Source organism: Nannobrachium achirus (genome assembly GCF_963921795.1).
Source record: "Nannobrachium achirus genome assembly, chromosome: 20".
NCBI classification, from domain to species: domain Eukaryota; kingdom Metazoa; phylum Chordata; class Actinopteri; order Myctophiformes; family Myctophidae; genus Nannobrachium; species Nannobrachium achirus.
The window spans coordinates 49,786,113-49,800,932 of record NC_137827.1 but is presented as its reverse complement, the minus strand read 5'-3'; the positions used below and the strand labels follow the sequence as shown (position 1 = coordinate 49,800,932).

Sequence of the window (14,820 nt, the reverse complement as noted above, 5' to 3'; positions counted from 1 at the left end):
GTAGCCAGCAGAACAGAACAGATATAATCTGTTCTGGTGTAGCACGCATTAGGCTTCACTGTACACTTCAGCTAACAAATGCAGACAACAAAACAGTCCTCAAAGGAGACTGGCATCCTTCTTTTGAAATAAACCAAGCATTCCTGCAATTGTTCGCGCATGTGGAACCAGATTCGTCCTAATATGAGATCTTTACCACACCCCTCTCTGCCTTACATGGCTTGCTGGAGAACGCAATAAGAGGCGAGCACTCTTTATAATTAATTAACGTTATTAGTTTCGGTACACAAGGGAGCATAATTACGCTGTAATGTTACAGTGGATTAGAATCTCAAAGCACAGTGGATTAAAATGACATAACTGTGGATCAAAATGCCATATTACAATGGATTAAAATGTCATATTACCGTGGATTAATATCTCAAATTGCAGTGGATGAAAAATATCGTATTACAGTGCATTGTAACATAATAGTGAATACAAATCTCACATTATAGTACTGCATTATAGTACTGCATGGACAATTTGTTACGCTTAACAGAAGAAATTACACCTTTTGCAAACACACTGTAATTGTTACCAAATGTAAAAACTAGTACTGTATTCATAAAATTAATTGCCAGGATGGGTGAGTGTTACGATACATTTTTAAGTTACACAATGTTATCATATAAATTATATTACCGTAACTACAGTATTTACAAACATGTCCAGGCTGCAAATTTTAAAGGCCTGTGTGTGTGTGTGTGTGCGTGCGTGCGTGCGTGCGTGTGTTTGTTTATATCACCCAACTATGAAGACATACACCACAATACACACAAACACAATTTAAAAGTGGGCATGCTGCTGTCATGTTGTCTAACCAGGGAGATGACAGCATTTCTGTCCCCAAGTATAGCTGAATGGATAACAGCAACGTTCAAACCCTGACAGTGTGGCCAAGACAGACCGACAACATTTTTAGGATATGATATACTTTCGGGAATCACACCTTGCCTTTATGAAAATGAAAGTTTGTAAAATGCACGTGAATCCAGGTCTCTGTCTGTCTGGTTTCTGTCAGGCTGCATTCCTGTCCTCACCACTCTTTATGTCTCCATCTGCACTGGTGGGAGAACAGGGCTTCATCAAAGCCATGACTCACACCTGTTTCAGACCAAGAGCTTTCCTGTATCTCAAACAATTTCATTTTGTAACATAGAACTTTAACCCATTTAGGCCTAGAATTATTGGATGCCTTAACCAGTGAAAAATAGCAGATATACAAGCTCACAGCGCGGCACCGAGTGCCGCGCTGCGAGCTTGTAGATCTGCTATTTTTGAAAAAGTCGTGAAAATGTGTGCAAATCTTTGAATATTATGTATTTTCAAAGCGAACGTTTGTAACTCAAATTTTGCTTCTGGGTGGTCCCTGGAACTAGATATTTTGAGATGGGGGTCCGTGGCCAAATACATATCATTTTGGGGGTCCTTGACATGAAAAAGTTTGAGAACCACTGACATAGTAGTCTCTCAAGAACAGACTAACTGAGCTCCAGTTAAGTGAAAAGGACCTTTTCTTTGACGATGGCTGGCCAGATTGCAGACATAGAAACATAGGTTTTTCAAAAAATCTTAGGATTCAAAAGACTCTTATAGAATCGGGTCAAAATTCTAATTTTCACGATTTTTCAAAAATAGCAGATCGGTGCTGCGCTGTGAGCTTGTATATCTGCTATTTTTAGAATAGTTAAAGCATAAAATAATGATACACAATATAGTGTACCCGTTCTGAATGGGTTAAAGCGCGGCTACATTTAGACTGTGGAGGATGTGACCTGGGTTTCGTTCAGATATGTGAACACACCGCCCCTTCAGTCTTTCTCGACCAGTGTGTCATACCCCACAGGCTTTCTGCGAGATGCTCCATCAGACAACGAACATTGGTGGAGGAGAGGTCCTACCCAGGACCCGAACCCCATGCGAACACCTAAATGGAGAGCTATACTGGAGAGCATGTTTGTGAATGGGAGTTATTTCCATTTGAGCTTCATGTAATACGTGATAACCTCGATAGGAATGCCAGAAACTGATAAAAGTCCAAACCAATTATTGTACAGCCTTAATGATTATTTATCGACTACTTGGAACAGAAAAAAAGTATTTATGCAATATAGTTTTTGACTTTGGGGATTTTTGGAGAGTCCAATGACTAATCCCTACTACTTGAACACAGGATCTACCGTTCTCAACTGAAGAACAGGGAGATTATACCTTCAACCACTGTAGTTTAATTATTGCTAGTTTAGTTATATTGTATTCCCTAAATCGATTGCAGCTTTAATGTTAATTCTGAATTCTGACATTAAGTTCAAAACACAATTTGGATCCAAATATGATAAAAGTAGAGTAGAAGCATTTTTTAGAACGCCCAAAAATAAATCCCTCATGGATGCTATGTAGCTGTTGAAGCCAGGTCATTGATTTCCCAGAAACACTGCACTGCACACTGACAACTAGACTGACCTGCCCATGAATCAACCTGCCTGGACAACCTGCCTGGACATGTAGCTAACAAACAAACATGTGCATACACATAAAGTGACACACATTGTGTAACATATAGGCCAAGCCACAAGCCAGACCGCAATTGATAATGTGGTCTGCTTTGACATAAGAGACCAAAGCAGAGACCGTGGAACGAGCTTATGAACAATCAATGAACAGAACAGCTGTGTCCAGCATTTCACAATACGGAGACACTTTGTAAGTGAAAATAGAAATATGAAATTAAAGGTTACAGCCTCTCTCCCTCCCATACCTACAGTATATCTGCCCCTTCAGCTGTCTAGGAGACAAACACACCAGGGGGTGGCAGTATAGGGACCAGGTTTATTCTTTAAAAAGTTCTCTTTTTATTCAACTAAAAATATGTCCTCCGGTCTTGAAGGGAGTTGGTCATGTGTTCATGGTTTCACTCAGACCATGGCTCATGGATTGAACTTGAATATCCAATGGGTTTCTTTCGTTTATTTTTCTCCCAATTTAGTTAAGATGCCAATTCCAGCACGTAGTTGCTGTGACTGCTGCCTCCAGTCTTGAGGAAGGTATAGATAACCACATGTCTCCTCTGATACATGGGACGTCCCCAGCCAGGCCACCAGGAGGATGTAACGCATGCAACAACAACAAGAGCCCTCCACAACCAGCCTCTCACAGCCAGTTGTGGTCGTTTTGAGCAGCCAGCCAACCCGGGTCCGACACGGAATCAAACCACGCTCTGCACTGTGAGTGGTGGGCAGGAGCTTTACACCTTGCCAGCCCCGAAACTTTTTTTTGGCTAAACACTACGCCTTCTGCTGTTTTTTACTTCTATCTGTGCCATTACCTTGTGCATAATAAACAATATATTTTATTGTAATATCATGGTCAGGTGTATGATTTCAGTCATCATAAAATATATACAGTATAAAAAGTCATAATGTGCCCTCCAGCAGTGTCGAAACTTATTAACAATAACAACACACTTTGTGTTAAGTGTGTTATGGTGTGTTAAGGGTTCCTTACCCTTGAGCAGGGGCAGGGGCGTGAGCTCGATGGGTTTGCCCTGAGAGCGGAACTGGGAGGAGCTCTGGGAGCGCTTCTGCTTGGCTTTCCTGACTGACTTCCGTGAGAACCCGTCCACTTTGTCCACAGACGGAGGCGTGGTGGCTGCAGAGGACATAGCCCTGCTGGGATAGACGGACAAAGAGGAAAAGGAGAGGAAGAGGGGACAGGAGGGGTGAGAGAATGGGGGGGTAGTGTAGAGAAAGGAGAGGAAAACAGGAGGAGGAAGGGTGGGGTGGGGAGATGTAGAGAGATGTTGGGGAAGGAAAGGGGATTAGGGGGAGAATGTGAGGGAGAGAAGTGATAAGGATGTATAGAATGAAAGACAGAGAGAAAGGAAATGAAAGAAGGGAGGGAGACAGAGAGGAAGCCAGGGGAAGAGAGGCAGAGAGAGAGAAAGGACATAAAAAGAGGGATAAAGACAGATAGTGGGAGGTAGAGGAGGGAACATGGAGCAAAACGTTAGTGTTGCACAAATTTAGAAGAGAAATTCAGTGACACAAGACACAAAACAGAACAAAACAGGAAATCACTCATTACATTTTTCATTTCATGAGCAGCAACACAAAGCTATGCATCTTGTTTTTGTTTTTTTGTTGCAGAAACGTAATACAAAAAGCATGGCAGCACACACAGCCAAAGTAGCTAGCTTGGTGCTCTCAGCTCTGGACAACATTTAGGCCTTGTCCTAGACCTACTTACAGAGTGCATCCACAGTCACACTGCACACACTCAACAATGGCATTCAGGCTGCTGTGCAGAGCTACTGACAAGACGTGAGTGAGCAATTAAAGCCCGATTTATAATTCGCTACATGGCGGTGCTGTTCACTAAAAAAAGCTAACAAGCTCACAATATGTCGCGTTGTTGTGAGCTGCAGCTCAATTATTTTTGTTGAGCGGCAAGTCGTACGATGATATGTAAGACAGGACAGACGAAACGAGGGAGGATATAGACAGAGACAAAGAGAGAGGGGAAGCTAGGGAAACATCTACTTCTACGTACTAAACGTATCGATTGAGTCTTGGTCATTTTGCCCAACAAAGACAAACAGACCAAACTACCTTGTGTGGTTTAAAAAGATCACAGTTCAAAGCTAAGGCTTTTTTTTTATACGTTTTGAAAATATGTGCTAATAAATGCTAATTCTCCGACAACAGCAATTGTGTTTAACCACAGAACTACATTGAACGTGGATCAAACCGTGTTCCATATACTAGCAGTGAATTCATCCTTAGCTCCCACAGTTATGTAATACGACATGAATGAGACCCTGCAGGCCATAGCAGCAATTGACACTGCCTAGTGTCACTGCCGAAAAGATCAGATTTTAAAGCTAACAACACAACAAATCTTTGGCCTTATTTGGTTAGAACCCTTCAGAGCTCTATGGCATATCAAATGCACGGTGAAGGACAAATCATATGTCGACTATCTGGCATACTATGACATTCGTATACAAGACGAGATAGAAACAACCAACCAAAGACATTTGAACAAGAGGAGATATAGGGAGTCAAATCCGGGAGTGATCTGCTTCTGGGGGCGAACTCTTTAATAAACAAGAAGAATGCTTTCTAAAGTGAGCGCTGGATTCCTTTTTCAAAAGTACAAAAAACATTAAGTCTCATTAAGAATCAAAATGAAAAGAACTCGAAAGAGAAGACAATTCTGGTCTGGAGGTGGCAGGGCTATTGAATTGAGAGAGAGACGCACACACAGGCCTTGAGTGTCTGAAAGAGACAGTCTTGAGTCTGCGGTGTATATTAATACATATTTCTGCATTACACCTCAATCATACTGTAACCACTATATGATGTGGTAAGGACAATGCAAGTGGTTGGTTGAAGGTTCTGGACTTATTTAGCAATAGTTGATATGTTCTACAGAGACTTTAAATTCAGCAGTTCATAATGCACCACAAATATATTTGTGTCATCTATTATCTGACTTGCAAAGAACACCCTTTTACTACATAAGATAAGACCTTTATTGATCACGTGAGGGAAATTCAGTTGCTTAAGGCAGCACAGCAGTTAAAATACAGTTACAGGGCAGAGAAAGTACTTTAGAATAGATCACTGTTTCCCAAACAGTGGATTAAGGACCGATTTGTATGGGTCACTACTCAAGTAAAATTTCCATTTTCTTTTCCTACAAACAAAGTCTAAGAAATTCCATGAATAAAAAAGAACAATTAAGAAGTAGTGAAACTAGACGATCTACAAGCTCGCAACGCGATGCGAAGTGACCCGTTGTGAGCTTGTTTCTATTTTCACTAGTTTGGGTCACGAGCAAACGTCGAGTATCTCTCTTGAGCTAAAGTTTGGGAACCACTGCTTTAGATACAGATACAGACATGACACACAAAAGCAACCCCATCAATAATGAAAAAGGTTTACAGTATACACCTCAACAAAGCTTGCATTAGGCAGTACAAAACAAATGACAAGAATACACAGAGTAACCATGTCAGATAGTATCCTTACAGTAATTAACTGTTACTTCAGAGCTGATTGATTGACTGATTGATTATTTTATTAGACAAAAATGGAGAACAGTACAAGTATAGTCAATGCAATTTGAAATGTAGTACAGTACAAGTACAGTTAAACACCCTGCCTAAAAGGAACATCTCAAATAAGACCTATTAGGGTCTTTTTTACGTTGAAAGCCCTCGGTATTGAATTCATTCAATGCTGAGCCAACTTAGGCTAGCAAAATGTGTGGGAGAAACATGGGTCATGGGCCGAGAAGTAGCCGAATCAGTTGGTTTTGGGAGGTTTGTCTTGAGTGTTTTTTTTATATTGGAGTACCATGAGGTGCAAGCGTAGTCTTGCATACTAGTAGCGTAGATCAGACTATTGAACGAGAAGAGTGCCGGCTGAGTGCCTCATTAAACATCTTCATAGCTACCGACACAAATGACAGTCCAAGTCCCCTTGGGGTAGATGAACTCATCATTTCCCCTCTTGCTCAATTGCCCCACAATCTCCATGTGGAGCGGGTGCGAGTAGTTGTCCATGATGATGGCATCCAGCTTCCTCGCTATACGTGCCTTCGCCAGTAAGGCACAGAGAGAGAGACAGAGATGGAGACAAGTCAGACAGGGACACAGTGAATGTGAGAATGGTGTCATGGCGCTGATGCCGGGGGGAGATGGATGGGCCCAGCTCAGAGTGAAGGGCCTTTTAATCTCTCAGAGTCTGATCTGAAACGCCGTCCAGGGTGCAAGGCTTATTTATGACTCTTCTCTCCAGGTAGGAATGGATGTTGAGTCCAAGTGCCATAATACCCATTCATTTAGCAACAATCAATGGGCTCGCTGAATGACACCCAGGTACTCCTTGACCAACACACAGGCACTGAAGCACCCACTTATCCTTCCATTAATGGTACTTAACTTTGGGTAGTTGAAGAGAGACACGCTTAGACAGTATGATGTTAGAGAAGGGTGAGCAGGAATTAAACCAGTTACCCCCCAGATTTGGCACAAACACAGGGATGAATTCATACTACTATTATGGCACCAAAATGGGGAATGCCCTACCAACAGCCATCAGAAAGTGTGACTCCCTAGTCCCTACCTCAAAACCGCCATAAGAGGTCTGTCTGCATTTTGCAGCTCCTTTTGTATAATATTATATGTCTTGATAAATTGAATACACAGGACCACAATGAAAACAAGCCCTCGAGGCTTTTTGTGTTGTCCTTTTTATCATTATTGTATAACTGTACCTCTGTACCTTTTGCAAACTGTTAATAAAGTATTCAATTAGTCAAGCTATAGACATCAATCAATAGCTGTCATTGTTCTAAATGGCTGATCAAATTGTTCTGCGACTATTATTGTATTGCATATGTTTATTTGACTTTCTTGCAGGGCCAGGTCAGCTCAACTCTATTTCAGTAAGCGGTCTGAGGGGGTTCCGGGTGCAGATTCAAAGTATAATTCAGTGAAAAGTTATAATCCGCACTCACAGTGTCTGGTTTAAGAGTCTTTTTTAATGCAGAATAGCAGCAGGCAAACAAACAGACGCGTTTCGGCTAACACTGATGACGGCATAGCCGAAACGCGTCTGTTTGTTTGCCTGCTGCTATTCTGCATTAAAAATCACACCCGTGTGAACTGAGCGGTGGTTCTCCCCCCCCGTGTGTGTGTGTGTGTGTGTGTGTGTGTGTGTGTGTGTGTGTGTGTGTGTGTGTGTGTGTGGCCTGGACAACAGCGCCCCTCCCTTAACATGTGTGGCCAGAAAAGGTACTACACAGGCTTGAGGCTACATACAGACCCACCCACATACAAACAAACTAACACACAAACAAACATACCTACACACACGGCCACGCTATGGAGACGGTGTGACCACCGCTCAAAAAGACTCTTAAACCAGACACTGTGAGTGCGGAATATGTTTATTTGAAACAGAATACTCCTATTATTTGTAGTAAAGCACTAACAAAATGTTGCCATTCAAAGTTATATGCAAAGGAGCGCCCACTGGCCTACCGGTCCAGGCCAATACCACATGGGCTCTGATGCCTTGACAGCATGTTGCAGGTTTGAATCCTGATCCCGACCATTGCTGCGTGTCACTCCCCATTTCCTGTCAGTCTAGTCAATAAAAGGCGTAAAAGCCCCAAAACAAATCTTTAAAAAGAAAGATCTATGCAAAGCAAATTCCTGATTGTTATTGGAACACTTATCACAGCCACAGGACTTGCAGTATGGGTTTTTAATTACCCATACTGTAAGTGAGTGACAGTTTATGACCTCTGCACTTTTCTTAGTAGCCTAATCATTCATTTAACCATCTCTGCATGGTGCTGTAGTAACTACTTGCCAAAACTCACACAGGAGCATAGGAATTAATTGCCGTTGTTTGTTTACTGTAGTATGTAATGTAATTTAATTTCTTAAGTCACTGCCACAGTAGTGAACCTACGGGCCAAGAGGATTTCGGCACCTTTCCTCGAAAACTTTCATTCCATTGAAGTCCATTGATGTAATGATGGACGTATTGCTTGCAAGTAGCCCATTCCACATAACTGCTGGTAAAGTGTGAAAACAAATTGAGACCCTTGCGGCATTCGAATCGGCATGGTACAACTAGTCAAGTGGAACCTGCTCTGGTTGAGTTATGTTGCATTTTTATTAAATTCTTTTGAGGATGATGGGGGTGCTGGAGTATCTAGATGTGCAGGCATGGACAGACAGAACAGTGCCTCGGCCAGTATTGCAAGAGCACTTCTGTCTATTAAGGTCAATACTATAGCAAGACATTTGACTTTTACCCTCAGACAATTTTTACTCTCATAGTCTCCAGAAATATTATTGTTTGATATGCACATTATGCAGCCTTTTAAGTATGTAACCGCTTCCATGTCTGTGACTTCAAAATCACATATACAAGGAACTCAGAGACTTGTTTAGTTTACCCTTGACCACAAATAGAATCAACTCAGATGGAGACAACTAACATCTACTAATTTGAAGAGTTCTGCACTACGCTTTTTTGTAAATCTCTGTTTCGTCATGGTGCGAGAGTAACATAGCTGAATCTCGAAAAGGAACAGGTTGCAATTGCAGGCTGAATTCGTGTATAATAAAAAGAAAAGAGGGCCTAAAATGTTCCCCGAGGGACCACATGTTAGTTGTGGTGAGGAGGACATGGTGCCGTTTACTACAAACACACCCAGAGAAGACCTCAGGAGTCACCCACTGTAAAGCTGTACCGTTGAAGTCCAAAAAACCCTTGTTTAGTTCATATCTTGAAACACTGTCCTCTCCATCGCATTCCTCTGCACACACAAACACAAACAAACTCAAACAAGTCCCCGAGTTACAGAAATGCATCTGCTGAGCATTTTAGGCTCAACTGCTAGCAAATCTCTCTCTTCTACGTCTTAGCAGAGCTTGTGTGCACTGTGCAGCTCTCGTCTCAGTAAGCAGAAGAGAAAAGAAAATAATTCATAGATAGCAGCAGCCTCTCTCCATTCGTGCCTGCCTCGATGGCGTTGCCATAGCTGCATTGCCAATGGCAACCTTGACCACGCTAGCAAGGAGCGTTCTGTGCTTTTCGCACCATTACGAATGTCAGCGGTCAACTGGCAAAAACACAGCTCAACACCACCCAATAGACGAACAGCCTAACACCAAACAACAGACAGAGAGCCTAACACCACCCAAGAAACAAGACAGACAGACTACTAGCATCCAACAAACACATTCCTTCATTTTAAATATATATACTCTAAGTATATATTTTTGCAAAGCGTCTCCCTCGACAACCCTGACAACAGCACTTACCTGTGCACAGGGGCACTGGAATCCCCGTGAATTACCATTGGTACTTCACTCCCTTTCTTTCTTGCTCTGTCTGACTCTCTGTCTCTATCTCTCTCTCCACCAACCTGACCGGCTGACCAGACAGGCAGGCAGGCTAATGGTGAGAGGCTCGACTATGTTCCACCGCGGTTGCTCGTCGGCTCGCCGGGCATACGGCACACAGCACAAACACATTCCCCTCCCTGAGTCTCTCTTACATAAGAGAACAGATGACATCCACACAGAGGATTAGAGGAGGAGAAGAGGGGGGGGGGAGACAAAGATAGAGAAAAGGGAGCAATGGGGGAGAAACATAGGAAACGGTCATAGAGAGGGGGACGTAAAGGAACGGAGGGGCAGAACAACAAGACGAGCAAAGTGAGGAGGAGGGGAGAGAGAGGGGGAGCGAGCAACAGGGAGGGCAACATAAAGAGAGGAAAGGGAGGAAGAGAGCGGCTCTACAGGAAGTCAACAAACGGGCAAAAGCAAGGCCACACACACACGATGAAAGGGAGGCATGCAGAAGAAAAGATCAGGGATCTAGTCTGTGTTCCAAAACAGAAAAGTCTGAATTAAAAATACATCTATACTACTGTCTCTGATATGAGATTTGTTTCTCTAACAAATACATATTGTGACTGTGAGTGATATTAGATGAGTGACTGCACCGACATATCTTCCTAACCTTGACCTATATGACAGTGCCAACACATTTATTGATATAAGAAATGTCCCAAGAGAATTAACAAATGATTTCTAATTAGCAAAGAGCACAGAGCAGATATGAAAACAAAATATTGAGTTTGGTAATCATTTAGTATAATGAATACGCAAATACAAATAATAGCCTAAGAATGTGCCAACAATATTATCAGCCAGCTATTGTTTCTAGCAGGCTCTGGTGGTTCTGAAAGCACATTTAGTTCATGTTCTCCTTAGTTTATTGAACAAACCACATGACACAAGTAGACTCTACACCCCCCCACCCCCACCTTCTTGTGTCATTTTCTGCACTGTAACCTGGGTTCGGGCAATATGGAGTGGGAAAATCTAATAAATGTCATATTTCTATTAAGTACCTCAATAGAGACGATAATATCATAATCATATTGTGACAATATCAGGGCTTAAGTGGTTAGAAAGCAGGAAAAGACAGCACTTATGCCATATATCATGATATCTAAAACCACATACGATAGTTGGTCTCCTATCATGATACCTGTTGAATATCAATATATTGCACTACTCTTTGTTGTTTTAAAGTATAACAATAACATGTTCTGTCTATTGTGTGCATATTGGGTTTCTAAACTTTTATGGAAACCAAATGTACTGTTGGGAAATGGGAACTAAATCTTTCGTTTGAAGGGAGTCATTAGACACGGTTTGGGGAATGAACAGTGCACACACAAAGTTCACTGTCATGACCAATAACTTCGCACATATGACATTATATGAGTCTAGCACATGGATACTGTACTGTTTCAAACTTTCAATCAAATGGGATCAATGTATTCTATTCTTCAAAGACACTGTATGATGCGTTTAATATTGTACAATAACACCACAGTAACATTATTGATATCAGTTAATGATGCTGCGATGACACTGTACTTGTTTGTACTCTAATCATACTCGTTTGTGACTGAATTTCGAGCTGGATCGATAAAGGCAAACACACAAAAAGCAGAGGGATCTAAACAGACACTTCAAAGTAAAATCCTGAATGGTTAATTTATCCCAATTGTAACTCAAGAGTTAAATTCACACTCTTTTTTTACTGTGTGTACTGATAAGAGATCAGAGAGCCGGGCTGCAACTCCTCCTCACACCCTCATCATAAACGCCAGGGGACTTTGGTTGCTGGGACATAACACTGTCACTGACCTCTCGATGAGACGAACAAACTCATTGAGAGGTGAGACACTCACTCGGTGGAGGGTTTAGCGATATCACTTCAAATTAATTTCACAATGATTTCAAACCTATGCCTCGATTACGATAAAAACAATTGTAGTGAAATTAGTGATGCGACACGTTGTGAGCTAGTAGATACGCTATTTTTGCAACCACTGTAGAAGAGTATAACACAAGGTTATGGGCCAGGGTTAATCAGACAAATCAGTTCATTATAAAAAAACATTGATATACAGGGGGGGAAAAAACGTACTTATCGATTGTTCAGTTTATAAGTTGGTTATTCATACTAAATATCAGTTGATATTGATACATTTATGGTTAATTGTCCAGCCCTACTCTGTTGCACTCCATCTCTCCCTCTCTCTCACACACACACACACACACACACACACACACACACACACACACACATTATAGAATATAGATGCAAGCATGCACACATCTTTATACTTTGGACTAATTTTCTGCATGTTTTCATTCAGGCCTGACTGACATGTGTGGGATTTTTGGTTTCCTCTCTTTCTGCATGCCGAGTCTTGCTGACACACATCATTTTGTTTTGATAGCTTTGATAACATTCTCTGCAACAATTCTGAGCATCTTTGTGCCACTATATTTAGACAGCCATATGAAGAGGAATGCAATGTTGGAGCAATGGAGTGTGGACAAAAAGATTGGGTAGATGTTCCAAAAGCAAAGAGTATCCATACTCGTGACAGATTTGAATAAAATAAGTAAATAATAAAAGATCTGTCAGTCTACATTTAAGCGTATCTATTTTTTGATGATTGTGTGTGTAAAATTAAGAACAAGCCTTCCAAAGAACTAGTCTATATCGTTTGCAAAAGGCTGGTCCATTCCTGTGCACAACACAGTAATTACTACACAATTACACTGTAGTCAAGAAGAAATCCTTTTAGAAGGAAAAGTCGTCATACTAATTTGACATGTACACTGACTCGTAATTGCTCAGGGCAACATATCTTGAGACATTACGCTAGACACTATAGACAGCAGACAATACCCATAGTTTAACGTTAAACACACTAGATGACAACTGATGACTGAAGGTTACCTTAGTCCTAGCTGCATTCCTGACCATCCCAGTTTCACAAACCCTGTTTTCTACCCATCATACATGTCACAATTATTACACAAAATACACTATGATCTCCTCCCAAAATGATTTCAGTACTGTGTAAGGATTCATGCATCTTTCCACAGGGCTGAAATAATTTTAGCCAACATAAGAGTAGCTGATTTGGTCAAATTACATCTTGTTCCATGGAGTTATAGAGTCAGAAATGTGTTTGACATTGCAGACAAGTGCAAAGCAAGTCAAAGTTCATATCTGATTCTGATTATCACAGCTCATTCAGATGCATTCACTTGGTAGGAAAACTATGGGGCCGGATTCACAGGCCCTGTAGTGTGCAAACCATCATGTACGAATGCTTTTTCCCTCCCATAAGAGTCGGAGAACGCGTTTCTGACCCAAACCTGCGATAACGTTGCTTTGACAAACATTTAGCTCAATCACATCTCACACAGAATCATATAAAACATGTGCACCAAGAAGAATTTAAGCAACTAGAAAGCCAAAGCCACAGATAACAGCCCAAATGTATCAAGTATAACCATTATTTCATTTTAAATCTGGGCATATAGAAGCCAAAATATCTGCACGGGTTGAAAAATCAAGCAATCAAATAGAAATTGTGTTTTTGATCATGATCATCTATGTTGGGCCTGGCGGCAGCATTGCAAGCAAGCAACACACACATTCAAAAACTTGACATGTCAAAGCTAACCCGCTAACATTAGCCAGCTAGCCGCGTTAGCTCGAGACAAAACACTCGAATTTAAGGAGTAAACCGATAGTTAGCTACCAAATTGCAGTGCACGTTACACCACGACACTGTTGAATTGCAGAAACAACTATGCTTTATAAAACCGGATAGGATGCACTGGAGAAAAAGGTTATTTTAACGCAGCCAGCTAACGTCAGAGCTACGGCTAGCGCGGGTTAGCTCCAAGTTGAGTCGCCCCGGCTGGCTAACAGGCTAGCGCCTACTAGCCGGTTGGCCAGAAGAAGACTCATTTGTTTTCATTTCCATATGAAAATGCAAACAAATGAGCGTCATATTACAGCATGGCACAGATAAGATGTCTAATTGCAACGTGATATGTGCTAATTTAAGTATAACGTTACCTGGGCGGGCTTGGCCGATCACCCATCATCATCCAAGATGTAAATACAACCAGTGGTACTGCTAATGCTGCTAGAGATGCTAAAACTACCGTTCACTCCACACACTGACAGTCAGACACACCGTCCCGAGTCCCCCTGGCCGAGGCGAGCCGCTGCAGCTCTGCTCTCCTACGGGTTGGGTTGGTTGGTGGTTGTACTTTACCTGGATCCTCTGTGTGCTGCTGAGCAACTGAAGACGTGCGGCAAAAGGAGTCTATCCTATGATTAGGAAATAATCTATAAACTATTAGGCTATTACTTCCCAGCTCGTTGCAAAGAGCCTCCCCAAGCAGCGGCCAGACTAGACAGCAAGGGAAAACCTTGGCCTTATTACAGCCAAACCCACGAGTACCTTTTTTACCTTCTAACGATATAATCCTCCGACACCCATTTAAGAACAAAATACGGATATAAAACGATTACGGCGACTCAGTGACATTCCCGATTGTCGATTCGATCGCTTCCGTTATCCAAACACTTGTATTTCGGTATTTTCCCTTGGACCGTGTTTGATTTGGGGCTATATCTTTTTTTTTTTTTTTTTTTTTTTTACCCTATTGTCAATATTACTGGGTTGAGACCATGGCACACATAACAGAGACGCACCTAACCTGCTCGTGGGTTTGGATCGACGCGCGATGCTGATTGGTTGGTCGAGTGGGCTGTGCGCCACGTGATTGGACGCCGGACCACGTCAGTCAGTGACGAGCCAAGGCTTTTCCCACAGAGCTGGATATAC

General features: G+C 41.9%; 1 protein-coding gene across 3 annotated transcripts in view; it reads right to left on the bottom strand.

Moving 5' to 3' along the window:
* ppp2r5eb (protein phosphatase 2, regulatory subunit B', epsilon isoform b) overlaps positions 1-14,606 on the bottom strand; it is a 61,452-nt gene extending 46,846 nt beyond the window's left edge. For 2 of the 3 annotated variants that reach the window (XM_080749969.1, XM_080749971.1), the window contains exons 1-2: positions 14,043-14,606; positions 3,547-3,710 (exon numbers count right to left, since the gene is read on the bottom strand). In XM_080749969.1, coding sequence (XP_080606095.1) covers positions 3,547-3,710; positions 14,043-14,074 — 196 coding nt within the window. In that variant the 5' untranslated portion in view covers positions 14,075-14,606. The remainder of the gene's footprint in view (positions 1-3,546; positions 3,711-14,042) is intronic. The other variant, XM_080749970.1, reaches the window with a different exon arrangement.
* Positions 14,607-14,820: the final 214 nt, after the last annotated feature.